The sequence below is a fragment of the Hoplias malabaricus genome, chromosome 3, assembly GCF_029633855.1.
Source record: "Hoplias malabaricus isolate fHopMal1 chromosome 3, fHopMal1.hap1, whole genome shotgun sequence".
In the NCBI taxonomy this organism is placed as follows: Eukaryota; Metazoa; Chordata; class Actinopteri; order Characiformes; family Erythrinidae; genus Hoplias; species Hoplias malabaricus.
The window spans coordinates 20646617-20664386 of NC_089802.1; the positions used below are offsets into that span (position 1 = coordinate 20646617).

Below are 17770 nucleotides of genomic sequence, written 5' to 3' on the forward strand. Positions count from 1 at the left end.
CTATAGGTTTACCAGTTAAACAAACTGTTCATTAATTGTTATTGTTCCTCAAATATTCAAATTATTTGGAATGGACATCCTAGTACATGGTAAAATATACTGAAATTTTGCAATGAACAGTTCAAATGTCACCAGGTTTGGTACAAAGTGGTGAGCCACAAACCATTTTGCTTGCAAAGAGTGAGCCTTTGGTGGAAGCTCCTACCCAATCACTATACTCTCACCAGTAACCAGTTCAGCTGCATACTATGGAATAATTTAAGATTCAAATGTATGTTAAATATTCTACAAACATAGACATCAAATTTTTAATTAGTTCATATTTATTCATTTAACTTGTTGTTCAGTCAAAACATTGGATATTTTTCTTTGTGCTTTTACAGTTAAAAATGTTAAAAGTTTCTGTTAAGTTTCAAGGAAATGAGCATATCACATATTCTGTTTGGTACAAACAAATGCTGTATATGAAGAAGTTGTATGTGAGTACAATTTGTTCTTTTGTATCTGTGCCCCAACAAAACCATTCACAAGCTACTGTAAGTATTTTTTTTTTCTAAAAAAAAACTCACCAGAATTCTACCCAAATTAGATTTATTATATTGTACAAAACAAATATGCTATAAAATATATGTTACTACTGAATTTAAAACTAAATAGATTAGTTTTTTCCATCTATGACTGATGCTTTAGTAACACTGCTTTCAAGAGATTCATGGGATTTAGTTTTTTTTTTTTTTTAGATCAGAGTGTTTTTCAAGAATCACCGTGCTTCACTGTGTAGTCTCTAAGCTCAGAAGGCTTAAATAAACAGTTCAGTCTCAGGACAGTCATACAGATGGCCATAGAGTAAGCATCCCACCAGGCCCATACACACCAAATAGTCTTAATCCAGAGTTTCCACAGTAATGTTCCCTGTGCATTCTGGCAGCTCCACAGAGCAGCCATGAGCCAAGAGCTGAGAAATAACTCCAAACAAACTGAAGGCTCACCCTTGCCATGCTGATCATCTGCTGCTCTGAGTCCCTCTGGATGATAGCCTTCTTCACCACAGTGGAGAGTATAAAGGGGAACTGGCAGAACGTGAACCTACAAACAACATTAGGTTAGACTCAATACAATACGACAAATAAGATATGAAAATTCATAATATGCCACCGAGTTACTGGTTAATACATATATCATTATCATAAATATCATTGCAGTAAAAAAATAAAAAAATAAACAAATATCTGCATTGTTTTCTGTTGTAATTTTTCAACATTATTTGAACAATAAGCATATAGATATGTCACAACTGATGGACCAGTAAAAATGCTCCAAAACTGAAACAGTATTTTAACATGATCTTGCATTAAAAAAAATTATGAACCTATATTTGGACAGCAATGATTTTTGTGGAAAAGTATTATAATACTAAAATCCTTTTTTTCTGTATGATGATTATGACAATATTTCTGAACATAATTTGAGGATGTTATACAATTTATTTCTACAACCTCTGCTCAAATGCTGAAGTCTGATGAAAACAAGTTAATCTGAAATGTCATTGTAGAAGACACCAACATTATACAGATCTTATTTTGAGTGCTAAAGGTAAACACAGGAGGGAGCTCTTATTCTCGTTACTCTCCACAAGTGTCTTAGACTAAAGGCTAAAGAAAACATCTTGAGCGGAAAGAGCTCGGGACTGTGTGGGCAGAGAGAAAATTCTGCAAAAAAAAGGCACTTGGTCAGAATTATATTTTTCGTGCCACACCTGTTGGAATTTCCATGAGCTTGCCACGTCTGGTAGTCTTCCATGAAGTCGATGTGGTCCAGTGTCAGATTATAGAAATCGGAGAAGGGGATGATGGGAGGAGAAGAAATGCTGTTTGCAGCATCTGAGGAAAGACAGAGAAAAAAACTGAAACAGCTCATGTTTCCCTTCGTAAACCCTCTGAGACCCCCCTTAATTTTTCACTTTCAGTTAAAAATTAAAGCTTTTTGTCATTGTTTTTTTTTTTTTTTGATAGAGATTAAATATATAGAGACAATATAGAGAATAAAATCTAAGTAAAATACATGATAAAACCCAAAGCTTATAAAGCTGGACTTCAAAAATATTTAAAGAGAAAACAGTATTCTTAAAAACCTTAGCATGCAAGACTTGATAGACTACCAGTATTGATCTCATCTGGAAAACAGCACTTTAAGTTTTTACTTTTAAAAAACAGAAGAACCCTGAGATTCTTCCTGCTTCGGATCTGAAAAATTCCATAGATTTGTCTGTCCATCCTTCCACTGTGAGAAGACAACAAAACACTGTGGGTCTGAAAGGAGATGAAGCTGTGAAGAAGCTATCTTTGAAGATGTGGAAAAAAAGAGGTCTGTTTGAAGAAAATGAAAGTTGTAATCTAAAAGTAAACATATTAGATATGGAAAATCCGATATTATATTCAGTTTTTGATGCTTAAATCTCAGTTAAATTCAGTTTAATTGATTTTTCAACTTCTGTTGACTTCTGTTTTGAATGGAAATTGCTAAGGGGTGTTTTGACTCTGACCTTCAAACAGTAGCGCAAGTGTATATATAATTATAATATTATAATGATTATAATAATGTTATAACTGTAGTTTTACAGTTACTGATTGTGTCCCATGTGTTACTGCATGGACACCCTTCTGTTAAGCAATCCTTACATTTATTGGCCACTGGCTGATGTACAGTTAAAGGTTATAAATTATATTTTTCATCCATGTTTCATCATGTTTGTATTTAACATCAATGCTCAGTTTCTAACTACAGAATCATGATGGGGCATTTTGGATTAGACACCATTTTCAACCTGCGATAATTTCAAAAGTACTGATTCACTCTAAGATATTACAACAGTTTTGTTATCACTACTGTGTTGAGAAATTACATAGTCCTGTCGCAATAATTATATTATCAATTTATCATTCAATATATGGACATTACTGCAATCATTTTTGCTGCCCTCAGTATCGCCTGAGGTATTGTATTTACCTAAAAATGAACATCCCTAATATTTTAGCTACTAATGTGGTGCTATTAATGTGTACTAATGTGGTGCTATTATTTTATTCATGATTTATTTATTTAGAACATTTAAATAAGTTTTTATATTCCCAATTCAACGTCTGAATATCCTTAATAAAAAACTTAATTGCTCTTTAAAGGAGAGTGACTGCATTATTATGCTATTATATTATCATTATATCAATGTCATAAAATGGTCTTAAAATGACAATAATATGGTTTATTGCAATTCTATTCTGGGACAATATATTGACCACAATAAAAAATGTCTATGATGACAGGCCTACTCAGACAACAAAAGATAAGTGTTTGTCCTACACTGGTCCCTTCACTAACGGACAGGATGACAGATAAGCTTTTTAATAACAGGTGAGCTACAGTCAGCACATGAAAACTTAAAGTGGCTGTGCTTCCTATAAAAAATGCCAACAAGTGTAAACTTCCAACCAAGACCAAAAATATCATGAAATCTCAGGCATCGTAGAACATAAGAGCTGGCAAGCCTAATGTCACTAGAGAAACATGGGCTACAAAAACATTTGTCACACAGAGTATTTCAGTAATGGATATGCGGTCATTAATGTGGGTCCAAAATATACATTCTTCTCGTTGGAACTAATCCTGATTAATCCTTGACAGTAATACAGATATGTTTTGTAACATCCTGTGTTTCAGAAAATGGCATAAAATGTGCCATCTGGTATGTTCCAAGCATCACTATATGTGACAATACGTTATAAAGGACACGGCTTTTTCCCAAAGCCTGAAAATGTAGGCCATAGATTTTAATTAAGAGGAAGAATATACAGTATATGATACAGTGTGAAACAGTCACTCACATTATATTAGAATTATTTAAACCAGAAAAGATCTATACACTGCAAAAAGTCCACATAAAAAAACTGATTCAATTTGTTTTGTGTATTCATTCAATTGATTCAGTGTGAAGAAAATTCTTGAAAGAATGATTTGCTCATATATTGTGGAATGATTAAACCTTTCCATACTTGCTCTGTGAGCTCTGCCAAGGGATTAACCCTCACTTCGCCTGCTAAGTAAATTCCATAAACCAATTAACCCTCGTTATGCCCATTATGGGAGACCATTAAACATTGTTATGTATCATATGCAAGCTCTGCAAAGCAATTAACTCTCACTATGCCTGCTATGTAAATTCCATAAACCTTATGCTCATTATATCTGTGGAGTTATTAAACCTTGCTAGGACCACTACAGTAGCTCCATGGAGTGACTGAACCTTGCTGTGTCTGCTACACAAGTGGAATTATTTTATTTCCTTATGACCCGCTATGGAAGTTCTGAGACGTTCCTATACCTCACTGTGCTAACCCTGTGGCAAGTACTGCCAAATCTGTTTTTTGTTTCTTTTGGACCATTCAGCAGTTTGTAAACTTCTGATTGAGTCACCAACACCATGAAGGAGCAAAGCATCTACACCCCATCAAACTGCAGCCGTGTTTGACTCTTGGCATGATGTTTTTACTGTGGAATAGTACAGCTTTACACTAGAAGTTAAGGCCACCATTAAGTTAAGGCCCATTTTACAAACAGTTCCACTTTCAAAACAAAACCCTACAGGCCATTATCCAAAAAGGCTATGAGCTCTTCAATGTTTATTTTTTGGCAAATATGAGACAAGTTTTAAATGCTTTTGGAACAAACAGCTGTTTAGCAGTTGAGCTTGCCTTGCAGTTCTCGCTTGGACACCAGTGGTGCATTTTCTCTTTTTATTGGTGGAATTATGAAAACTAACCTTATCTGAGGCAAGCGAGGTTTACTGCTCCTTGGATGTTTGTCTAGGTACTTTTGTGACTTCCTGAATGAATTAAAGCTCTGCTCTTGTAGGAATTTTGGTTGGCTGGGCACTTCTAGGAAAGTTCACCACTTTTCCAAGCTTTCTCCATTTGGAGATGATGGCTCTCATTGTGGTTTGCTGGAGAATGTATACACCAATCAGCCATAGCATTAAGACCACCTCATAGTTTCTACAGTCAGTGTCCATTCTCTCAACTCAACTGAGCACACTACATCTACAGTTACAGATAGTAGTCCATCTGTTGCTCTGCACACTTAGTTTGAATGGATCTGACAGAACAGCTCTGCTGGAATTTGTAAATCACTTGTCCACACAATGTTAAACGCTCCACTATATTAGACACACCTATATGGTGTGAAAATAGGTTCTAAAGTTCTGAGAACCAATAAACAGGGTCCGTAACCAATAAATATCATTTTATAATTGAGAAAACTCTCATTAGTATTGAAAGCTATAAAAACAGGTTGGTAAATAGAATATTTCTGTATATAACAGTCTGTTTTGAGTTTAATATTCTTGAAGAACTCGTTTTCGCTTTCATTCCACCTTTTCTCACTTGCGCTTCACTCAGTCTCGCTTTCGCCTCCAGAAGTTTCTCGCTTTTGACGGGGATCGGGATCTAGACAGTCATTGGCTGCTGAAGTTAAGCCCCGCCCCCCAGCCGATTCTGCACACCCCGCTACATCAGCGAGAGCACACCAATCTTACCCTGATTGGAAAATGACAGACCGGCAAAGACAAGTAAACCATATCAAATATTTTTATCAATTATGTCTTTTAGTAATGCACAGTTTGTCATAGAAGCTTAGAGTCTTTTCCAATCAGGGTTAAGGTGTGCAGAATGGACTGGGTAAGCGGGGCTTAACTTCATCAGCCAATGACTGTCTAGATCCCGACACCATCAAAAGTCAAAAGCAAGAAACTTCTGGAGGCGAAAGCGAGACTGGGAGAAGTGCAAGTGAGAAAAGGCAGAATGAAAGCAAAAACAGATTCTTCAAGAATATAAAACTCAAAATAGATGATGATATACAGAAATATTCTTGTTACAAACCTGTTTTTATAACTTTCAATATTAATGATCATTTTCTCAATTACAAAATGTAATTCATTGGTTATGGATTAGATAAAGATGTAAAGTTTATGCATAGTTTTTGTTGGTCGTCCTCTAGTCCTTCATAAGCGGACACTAGACGCTGCCCACAAGACACTGTTGGCTGGATATTTCTGGTTGGTGGATTATTTTTAGTCCAGCAGTGACACTGAGGGCTTTAAAAACCCCAACAGCACTGTTGTGTCTAATCCACTGGTACCACCACAACACACCATCATGTCAGTGACATTACAGCGCTGAGATCGATTTACTATCTAAATCATACCTGCTCTGTGGTGGTCTTTACCACCCCATGCTTCTATATGTTCAGTGGAGCTGGTGGAATGGACACTGAGTGCAGAAAAATGGAGGTGGTCATAATGTTATGACTGATTGGTGCTTACTGCCAAAAAGTATATTTCATATTGCCACTGTCTCTTGTCTTATTTTAAATTTAGCTTGAATATCTGAAACAGTTAAGTGGGATTTATATACAAAAATAAAAGGAATTAGAACAGGCAAATATAATCTTTCATGCCCCTATATCTTCTCCACTCCTGCAGTGTTATTGAAGCCACTGTGCATGCAGGCTTTCAGACTTACTGAGAAGTGAGAGGACTTTAGTGGCAGACGGGATCCACCAAGAGCACTTGGCCATGGGCGGCAGCTCCTCTGGTTTGGCAGGGAACATCCGTGTGGTGATGAAGAGCTGTAGGCGTTCCACCAGCTGCTTAAAACGCTTCTGTGAGAGTCTGAAAGACGACAAATCTCTTCAGTCAAACCAAAGGTATACAACACTGCAAGGCTTACATTCACATAGAGTTAACCTCACACTTTTTATTTTCTCCATCTTAGGGCTATAATAGTTCTGCAGCAGAGTAATAAGTCTTGGAAGTGAATAATAGGCCTTGGGTATAAGGGGTTAAACTTCCTGTTACACATATTTTCAGCAAAACCCCTCCAATGATCACACTTTCTACAACTCCCATCCCATCACACCTTTGTATATTCAAATATAAAATAAGTAATAATGTAAAATTTAAAACTTTTTATTACCATTATTACAGGTAATTATACTTCATTACATAAATAGCTACTGAAGTTAATTTTGCAAGTAAATGTAAACAGTCCAATAAAAGATCCCATTATTATAGGGGCCTATTTGTAGTTATGGTTTTAGTTAGTGAATTACTTCCTTAAGCAGGCTGGACTGAGACTGCTGTGGTGACAGAAGGGAACGTTTCAGACTCACTTCTTAAACCAGTGCATCAGGAAATGGTGGTCTGCTTCAGCCAGAGCTGCGATTTGCCTCAGTAAGTGTGCATAGATGACATATGTGGCTGTGCTGGTGTACTGGGGGTTCTGCAACAAAGAAAGTCTTTTTTGATTTTTTTTTTTTTTAAAAACACACTTCAAAAAGGAAATATAACTTTTCATCCGCGAGCCGAGGAAGAAGTCTGGCTTTTAATAAAGAGTGGCATCTGAGCGGAAACCAGCCATCCTTGCTCCAGCATGACATCATTGGTTCCTCCGGCTCCGGAGTAAAAGGCAAAATAATAGCAGAGGCTGACTCTTGTCAGCAGCAGACACATCATCCAAATAAGTGCTGCTCGCCTTTCGATTTCCCCTTGCCTTTGCGAGATATGTAGGTCAGGACACCCATCAACAGCCTAAGGACAACAAGCATCAGAAGCTCATTTGGGAGCAGGCCGACCTCAGAATATGAAAACGATCAAATCTCCTAACCATAACACTCAATCCTACTTAATTAATAAATAAATAGATAAATAAATAATAACTCATAAATGGACCAAATCGACACAAAACATCCCTGAATGGATCCAAGACCTAGTAAGTTGGCGACGCTCACGTCTGCTCATTTCTGTTGCCAGCATTTCCCAGACGTGAAGCCCGATGGCTGTGGCCTTATTTGGACAACCTAGAACCAGTCTATGCTGCTCATGTGTGAAGTAAACACTTAGCTCATAATATATCTGCAGCCGCACTGACTGAGGCTATGGCTGGACTCAATGGGCCATGTGGTGAGAGAGGAGATCAAGAGTTTCCTGCACAGCTTTGACTTCCTTTCCTCGCATTGCATTCAGTCTGTGTTTTCACAAAGGCCAAGTTTAATCCAGATTAGGCCGATTGTGCTGCACATATGCTTGTCTATAAGCATGCAAAGATAAGAGTCTTGATTTAAAGACAGGAAATTACAGCTATTACTGAAAAGTACCACATGTCCTTAGGTTATATAATGGAGGCACTTTTCTATTCATAGCATTCTTCTGGTCTTTAGGACAGCTCAACTAGATTCATGCTGTAAACTATAATGTATTGAAAAAAGTCATTCTTCAGGGGTTCTTTAGTAAACGCAGTTTTTCTATATAGAGTAATGAACACAAGAAGAATCACTGCAATCCACAAATGGTTCTTTGTTTGCTTAAATTGCTATTCCCCATATTGAAAAACATCTTCTAAGAACCTTTTGTTTTTAGTGTTCTACAAAGGACAAAAATGTTTTTTCATAATTATATAGAGTACTTTCGGCAAAAAGTGTTGTTTTTTGGTCAGAAACAAAACTAATATTTTAACATTACTGAAACTGTCAAACAATTTGAACAACAATACTTGTGCACCAAAAAGAGAGCAATACCTGCGCAAGAATGAAATACGCCCTCAGGTCGTCTTTTGTCCGAGGCCTAAAAAACACAAATTACCCAGCTTAAATTTTTACCATTAAAAAACAGCATTCTGCAGGTTTAATGTCCTCTTTTATGGGTTCAATGAGTGAAAACAAAACGGCACTCACCCTTTCCATTCCCTTAATAAGCTATTAATGATTCCCTTCAGGACTGATTTCTGGGTGTCTGGAGGCTTAAAAAACAACAACATTGAACAGACATTCTCTAGATAAACATTACTGAAGTAATGAACTAAATATGTAAAAAATATAAATGACGACACACAATAGCACACATTGTATCCCAATAACACAGTAGTAAACAGAAGACTTTTAGCTTTTAGCAAAGATCTTCTGTTTACTCATGTTGTGTACGTACTGTATGAAGTAAGGCATCATAAACAGCATTGACAAATTTGGTGTTTATTCCTGAGTCTTCGATTGTGTTGAATGGAGCATTTGCTTCTTTCTGAGAAACAGAAAAACACACCACAATCAGTCTCAAATCCACATAATTCACTGTTTAATAAAGTGTTCACTTATTTATTACCTTAAATGCTCCCTGTAAAAGTCCTCTTGCCATAGATGTGTACAAGTCTCAGAGCAAAATCAACAGTATAATCTTCATTATACTCTTCATATATTCATTTATTATGAATGCTGTAATAATTGATGAAGTGGATGCTAAGCATTTCACCGCTCGAGTAACCATACGCAGGTGTTTCCCCCCCTCCACTCCAAACTCTCTCTGAATGAGCTCATTCATTCATCCAGAGACTGAAAAGTAACATTTGGTTTTCCCCTTTTCCCAATGTTACTGTTACACATGGGTCTGAACTTCAGCAGATCTGTTAAGATCAAACAGTTTCTGTGTAAATAATCACTTATTTAAGTACTACATTGAAGAATGTTTATTGAGTTTACAGTATACGGACGAGTACATAATTTACACATGAATAAAATATACTTATTTTTGATGTTTTTTCATGTGAAAAGTGTGCACATTTTTTTAGTAATGCACATTAATACCATAATTAATACATGTATTAATACATTAATAAATAACAATAAATAAAAGAACATAGAATTTGTGATTTAGATTTTTTTAACCTGGCTTTGGGAAGGCTGATGCATAAATAAATAATATAATATTAAATAAACTAAAATAAATGAAATTAATAAAGCAAAAATTTATATATATATAAATAAACAATAACGCTGGTGACAACATTCCACTTTGACCATATATTCACCTTAAAGGCAGCATTGAGTTCCAAGAAGGATTCAAACGTGGTCAAGTAGAAATCATGGACTTGTTTCCAGTCACCTGAGATAGTTGCTTTTTCAATGTCTTCCCTGGGTTCAGAAAAACATGATTTAGCGTTAGACATAGTAGAAGAATGAAAAGAGGTGTAATGAGAGGATGCTGAAAGAACTGTCCATACTGAAACTCTTTGGCAGTTTTGGTGCGGATGGGTATGATGGGGTCTGAGGCGAAACGAGCTTTAACCTCCGGAGGCAAAACGTCAATAGAAATCCGCTGCTTCTGTCTAACATCTGGACAGATTGGGGGGAGTTCTCTTACTGTAGACAAAAACAAAATCAAAATAGCCATTTGGTAGTTTTTTAACTTTTTCATGACAAATTTGTGAATAGATATTCTACTAGTAAACAAACTGAAAAATCAAGTGAACACTGGAAATTCCAAAAGTGTTTAAATAAATGTATAGATTATAGATAAAACAAACATGCAAGACCCTGAAGACCACCTGGTGTCTGATAACTTGTTTCTAATTGATATTTTGATTACAAATATAAAAATCCATTGCACCTTTTTGAATACATTTTCTTGATAAGGTAGACTACTCATGTTGAATTAAGTACGTTAGTAAAAAAAAAGGCCATTATAAAGCTAGGGTAGCTTTAAAGAACACGTGAACTGGCTTTCAACTGATATATACTATTTCAATAACAGTACAAAAAGCAATGGCACCTTATGATGCCATTAATTTTATTTCACATTATCTATTGCTTATCACTGCATGTATTTTTACATATACAAATATTTGTTCATTCCTCTATTATTAAGGTATATCACATACGTTATCATGTCAACAATGGCAATAAGCCATAATGCACACACACATTGTTCAACAAGTTTTAATTTTAATTATAAGCATATTAAAATATTTTTTGTAGAAAGCATAAAAAAAACCTGCGCTTGTTAATTTAATTTTATTTCCACTACCTAAATCAGAAAGCAAGTCTTAATGCTAGGGCTAGCAGTCTATAGGATTTTGGTTCCACTAAAAGGAGTCACGCATTCTGGTCTCCTGGTGATAATTAAGTGCTTTCCCAACGCACTAAACATTTTCTCTAATTCAGCAGAAACTCATTAAACTTCCGAACATGATCCACCACCTCCACAAAATGAAAATATTACACAGGCTAGGACTCAGCAATGGAAAAAAAACAGGTCCAAAAGACATCACCTGACATTAATCAGTGACTCTGACAGAGTCCAATAACACATATTGAGTCATGAGCAGATGCAGTGTGGATCGACAACAAGAGGAACAGCCTGGATTCTACATCATTGATGACACAATGAACGGATGAAATTCAAAACATGTACATCATTTCCAGTGAACATGTATGTCATATCCATTGTAATTAAATAAATACCCAAAATAAATTCTCTGAAATTATCTTTCAATACTTTCTGACTGTATGTCATTCCATATCAATACATAAATACACACATTTATACCACAGCCTATGTGATGCTCTCTCTCTTAAATGCAACGTTCAAAATTTAAATCAAAAACACTTTGTACAAATCTCAGAGGACGTTTCCTCACCATTTGCTAGGTCTACACTCTTTCTGCCTCCTCAAAATCAGTCCAATGTGTTTATGAAACCTGCAGTGTCTCTGTCCTATGCTAGGCTTTCTCTCTTTGTCTACTCCATAAGTGGGTAATATTGATGAATTTTTGCTGTGTTAGATTATTTAATGTGGAAATATCTCCAAATTCAGGAAACAGCTAACTGTAAGAAAGTAAACACGGTAGAAAGTAACTGTAGAAAGTGCTACAGAACTAAACAACTTGAGTTACAAATTAGTTTCTGTGGTAATTCAAACATTGAATAAAAATGTACAGAGAAGTTACACTTCAACCATGTCCTCAAACATACCGTTACACCTTAAGAGACGCAAACTTCAAAATCTTAAAAGCTTCTGAGTGTAAACAAACCAGAGGGAACACGATTTCCACGCTATTGTTGACTTTTGAAGTCCATAGCTATTTCTGAATATACACTCTAAACATTAGGGTAGGGCATTTCAAACTGTGGACAAAAAAATAACGCCAGTATTTTAAAATGATGACGTATGTGTGGTGTGTCAAATTTCTGTTCTGTGTCTAAGTACTACCACAGGAAGGGGGCGCAGTGGGAGCTCACTGACTGCTTATGTCACACTCTGAAAACGGGTGTGGAAAAAAACACAAGCCCAGTAGCCCTCCAGGTTTAGTGCTGTGTTTGGGTTAAAAGTAAGAGGAAGGCAGCTAAAAACAGGCAAAAGACTCTTCACTTGATTTTATTCTCTAAATATGTGTGATTTGAACACACATATTTGGAATTTGCTGGAAAACCCCTCTGCTGCGGTGTCTGGCCATCTATGCTTCTAAACAGTGGACAGTCGGTGTGCACTGTCAAGCTCTGCTGAGCTGAACTGCACAATGCAAAAACCCTTCACTAATATTTGTGCTCACAGATTAGGTTCATGAAGCCTGACAGTGCACCTCCGTATGAAACGTATGAAAAATGTGGATAGCACCCTACTAAACATTTCTGTAATTTTACAGAACTACATTTACACTGTTTTGATAAATTGCAATATGTTATTAAATTTGCTGTGAATCTATGAAGTTCACATACATTCTTCACACTTTTGCAGTAAGTTCCTATAGTATGTAACTGTCCTGATGGGATGAACTGGGTCTCAATCTCTGAAGAAATGCTATTGCTGATAGATTTGCTGATATTATTTGTTATTGACTTACAGTAAATTACTGTACCACCAGCATCTCATACTCAAGTGTATGGATTTGTTACTGCTACTCCCTTCATTTTCACTGGGTGAACAGAAGGAATGTTATTTATATTGCAAAAATGTGGACAATAAAAAAATATGCTAAATATTTTTGCAAAGAAAAAACAAACCCTGCAAGCAAATAGTAAATCAGAGTTGAAACAGTTCCCCTCTGTTCTCCAGCACACATCCTACCCAAATAACTGCCCTCTTAACTCAAGAGCAGACAAGTAAGTTCAGTTCAAGATGCTGGCATTAAGAGCGAGCACAGATTACACACAAAAAGACTGCTCTCATTCACTTCACTTGTTTCACCATCAATGACACAGAAAGGATATCATATTCTGTTGATAATTCTAAGTGAATTAACAAGCAAAGTCTGTGACTGATATACCATGTGTAGTGTATGTTAAGAAACAAAGAATGTATGTTAAGAACAAAGAACAGATTGTCTTCTCACATATGGAAGTGCAAACAATAAACACCCAGATTTGTTGAGATATGAGGGAAAAGTAGATCTTTCTTTTCTACTGTCTCTCAAAGATGAAAATTTTAATTTGGTGGTCTGATGGGCCTTGCAGTTTTCAGGAGTCTTTTTTTTCAGGAGTTCATTTTATACATGAACTTTTTTCTTTTATTTATTAATCTTTTAATATCTAACCTCAGAAAAAGCTCCAAAACAAGTTTCCAATTGCTGATACGACAGGAAAAATCCTATAAGGTTGTTTCTGATTTTTATCCAGCACTAAATACGTTCAGTATCACTATGATATATTGGAAAATATCCTAATGTTTAATTGATAAATGCAACATAGGTATCAAAATCTCATTTTTGTTTCATATGAATAAATAAGGTTGACCATTTAGGGCATTGGACTCCTTTCCTTTTCTAAGCAACGAAGGGGCATGTAAGACCTGATAGGCCGCTTCTCTATGTGTTGCACTGATCCTCAAGTCTCTCACTGCATCTTTGATCTCAGGGAGAGAGAAATATTGTCCCTTCACTCAAATGTGAGGCTCATGCAGCCCGACAGTGCACCCCTACCCTCACCTCACGGTAATACCTTATACCGTATTTTCCGCACTATAAGGCGCACCTAAAAAACTCAAATTATCTCAAAAGTCGACAGTGCGCCTTATAATCCGGTGCGCCTTATATATGGAACAATATTGAGCCACACCAGGTCTCGCAACTACGGTAAGCAGCCGCCTACTTCATTTTCTTCCGCGCGCGGTGCATGCTGGATATATACCGGTATATATATTTCATTTCCATTTGTTTTTTATGTAAAGACCCCAAAATGGCACTGTGTAGTTCAGCTCAGCATAGCCCGACACGTGTTGACGACAAAAAAAATATTTCTAAGAGCAAACTGCAGCGACAGGTGCTGGAGGAACATTTTGGAAATAAGCAAAATAAGACAGGCTCTACACTATTTATAAATACAGCTGGCCAGCTAACAGGGACTTGTGATTTAGTACACCACAGCAGATGGGTTTTCCAGCAAACTCTAGTTCAAATCTCACATATTTAGAGGATAAAGCCTCATACCTGTGAGCACAAAGTCGAGTGAAGGGTATTCTGAGTATTTGCCTGTTTTCAGCTTCCTTCCTCTCCCTTTAACACAAACTCAACACGAAACGCACACTGGGCTTGTCTTTTCCCAATCCATTTTCAGAGTGCGACATCAGCAGCACCCACAGCTCCCCCCTCCCAGTGCTTCTCTTAAATGCACATAAATGCACTCTTTTGCCTTGTACTTAAAGCCACAGAACAGAAACACAACTCACACACACATCATAAATACCGTCCTCATTTTGAGATACCATCCACATTTTTAAATACCGCTGTATACTTTATTACCATTATACTGCCCAACACTAATTTCTACCCATTTCCACCAGCTTCTTTCATATCTTACATATACCATGGCTTGTACAAACCTCTCTTAAACCACAGAGCCACTTTCCACTGTACTTGTTGCTGTGCCTAAATGACTCACGTAATGAACGTAAGCCATATTGTGCATAACTGCCTGACATCATAACGTAAACAAATCAGTATATCGCCACTATCGAGATATGGAAGGTTCTCCAAAGCTTTTTAATCTTACCTTGCCGTACTGCAGGTAAGAGGAGTTGGGTGGACAGACTCTGACTGCCTGATTCTCTCTTGTGGTTCAGGGTAGAGATTAGGCTTCCATACGAGGAGAAAGGTAGCTTTGGCCCGCGATCCAGACCCTGTAAGATGACAAATCCATATTAAATGATGTACACAAACAAGCTGAGACAATACACTTGAATTATGACAAAACAAAAAACAACAGGTTCAACAAATTACAAGTATGGGACTGAACTTGAACACAGCAATTGAGTGGAAAACCCTTATTTACTTTGTGTAGCGCAGCACAGAGGACCACCTCAAAGCCTGAAAGCAGTGTAGTGCTGTGAGTGGGATGTGGAGCGTGACCAGGAGTGGTTAATTCAATTCAAAGGGCCTCTAATCTCAGCATCACGTTCAGGGCAGATAAACAGAGCAATGCCTGAGGCAAATACAGTGGAGCACCAAAAAACCCTTAAACCTATTTCCCTCATCAGAAGCAGATACTCTCAACGCTGCCTTACATAACAGAATAAATCAAGTGTTAGCCAGATGGTCCCACCCTTTGGTTTAATCAGTAACACAAGTTTTTATGCAGCAAAACAACAGTTTAATGGGTGATGTATAATCTACCCTGGCCTTAAATTGTATTTAGAAGATTTAGTCAGGGTATTGGAACTACAACCACCTAGTACATCAAAACACCTCTAGATGCTGTGATGTAGTACACTTTTAGAGAAACTTAGAGTTAAATAATTGATTTTATTTTGGTACTGTTAAATTATATCACCTGTCTTATAGCACTTTGGGCTGCTACAGGTATGAAAATTACTCTCTTCTAAATATTTTTTTTTTTTGTGTTGAACATTTAATATTCTTGCTTGTATTATTATTACAAATGCACAGAAATCATGGACCAGTATTTTATATATATATATATATATTTTATAAGATTGAGACCAGTCCTCTATGAAATGTCTTGTTTAACTATAATATATATGTTAGCAAATATTGTTTTAAAATATGTAAACTCTAAAACCTTTTCAAAAGGTTTGATCTTCCAAAAAGTGAATCATTGGGAGTCTATACGGTAAAATACACATATATTTAGATTAATGTGTAATGTTCAAAATGTTGACATAAATGTATATTTTGCATTTTTTAATTAAACTCTTGACATTTCCTCCAAGTTACAAGACATTCATATTTGAATATAACAGTATGATATATATACAACTTTTAATAGCAGCAGTTAGTAATTAATCTTTGAAAAAATAGTACACAGCATTTTGGACTGATATAAGAATTAAAAAAAAAGTGGAAACTGCCAAAATGTTTATCTGGAGCAAAACTAGTTGAAACTGTTTAGTTTTCCATTGGCTCATTATTAACGTTTTTTTAAAGAACCCTCCACATAACGTTTTTTTGTAGGAAACCAACAGTGGCTCTTTTATATTCGCTTCCTTTTTGAGGACTTTGTAAAAATCTACTTAGAAAAGAAAACAGTGAAAAGACCGAGACTGAAGAGCAATGTTTTAGCTAACGTTAACGCTGTAAGTTACTTTGTGGAAATCTGAGGTAAAGACTGATGTAAAACCTGAGGTAAAGTGGGTCTTACATGGTTGAGAATGGGGGGAAGTCTGTCCCGGTCCCTCTCTTCGTTATTCTCGCTCATCTTCAGACGCATGTCCTCTGCTTCTGGAAGAGCTTCTTTTCTTCAAACTCTCTTCTCCTTCACACGGCTCGGCTCGGGGGAAAGTCCGTGGTAATACTGAAGTGAAATGTAGAAAGCTCCGTCTTCAGTAACACTTAGTTTCTCTCCCTCTGAATACCGTAAACAGATGGAGAGTAGAGAGCTAGCAGGTGAGAATTTTACAATTTCCAGAAGAAGAACGAAAGTAACTGCGTGATTTTCACCATCAAAAATACACGAGAGTCCAGCTTCGTGTGAGAACACTAACGAGATAAAAACAACGGTAAGAAAAAAAAAACGAACACGCAGTTACCACTCACTTCATTTCAGACACTCAGAGCTGCCCTCAGAGAGTGTGTGAGGGAGAAAGAGACAGCTGCACGCTGGCGCCATGTTGGTGAGGAGGATGGAACTGTAAAAGCTGTGTAAGGGTGTGAGTGTGGGCTGGTCTCTCTCTCTCTCTCTCTCTCTCTCTCTCTCTCTCTCTCTCTCTCTCTCTCTCTCTCTCTCTCTCTCCCTTGTGTGTGTTGCATATATGCAACAGTATAGCACAATGTACCAGAAATGTATCTTATTTTAGTATTTAATATGACTACACATTGTCTATAGAACAGCTTTCATTTTTGTGACATAGTGACATTTTGTGAAATTTTTCAGTCATCAGATGTTTGGTCATGCAAAGATGTTATAATCAGAGGGGTATACCACATAGCAGGATTTCTCAGTTAACCAGCAACCTTAAGCTCAAAGTTAAGAACTGTTCAATAGGTATCACTCTTAGCTCGATTCCTATTGAACAGGCTTGATTTTGGGCTTAAGTTAGCTGGCTAACTAAGAAATCCTTCTTTGTGGAATAGCTCCTGGTCTCTCCTTTTTTGTTTGTCTATTTCCATTAAGCATCTGATTTACCACTACACAACTATTCAGACTTACAGCGCTGAGTTTTCTTCTCATTGGAAGGACAGATAAACACCTGCTGATTTAGGTCTGACTATCTCTTAATGATTAAAGCTTAAATGCTGTTTATATTATGATGGCTGTTCATTTTTTGATTTATTATCAGTGGAAATATTACAGTGCAATATTACTGATAATACAATACAATAATACAATATTACTGATCCCTGCATTTCATGTTAACAATTCTCTTATAACAAAAGGGAGATTGAGATCAGTATCATCACACAGTCAAGCAGGGCTTGACAGAACTGGTGGAATTCTCCTGTGTGTATAC

At 36.6% G+C, this 17770-nt stretch overlaps 1 protein-coding gene across 1 annotated transcript in view; it reads right to left on the reverse strand.

Moving 5' to 3' along the window:
• hectd2 (HECT domain containing 2) overlaps nucleotides 1-16861 on the reverse strand; it is a 40412-nt gene extending 23551 nt beyond the window's left edge. Inside the window, exons 1-11 of the mRNA XM_066664168.1 lie at nucleotides 16462-16861; nucleotides 14857-14983; nucleotides 10095-10233; nucleotides 9903-10005; nucleotides 9029-9118; nucleotides 8779-8843; nucleotides 8623-8668; nucleotides 7219-7328; nucleotides 6570-6718; nucleotides 1757-1880; nucleotides 990-1086 (exon numbers count right to left, since the gene is read on the reverse strand). Coding sequence (XP_066520265.1) covers nucleotides 990-1086; nucleotides 1757-1880; nucleotides 6570-6718; nucleotides 7219-7328; nucleotides 8623-8668; nucleotides 8779-8843; nucleotides 9029-9118; nucleotides 9903-10005; nucleotides 10095-10233; nucleotides 14857-14983; nucleotides 16462-16530 — 1119 coding nt within the window. The 5' untranslated portion in view covers nucleotides 16531-16861. The remainder of the gene's footprint in view (nucleotides 1-989; nucleotides 1087-1756; nucleotides 1881-6569; nucleotides 6719-7218; nucleotides 7329-8622; nucleotides 8669-8778; nucleotides 8844-9028; nucleotides 9119-9902; nucleotides 10006-10094; nucleotides 10234-14856; nucleotides 14984-16461) is intronic.
• Nucleotides 16862-17770: the final 909 nt, after the last annotated feature.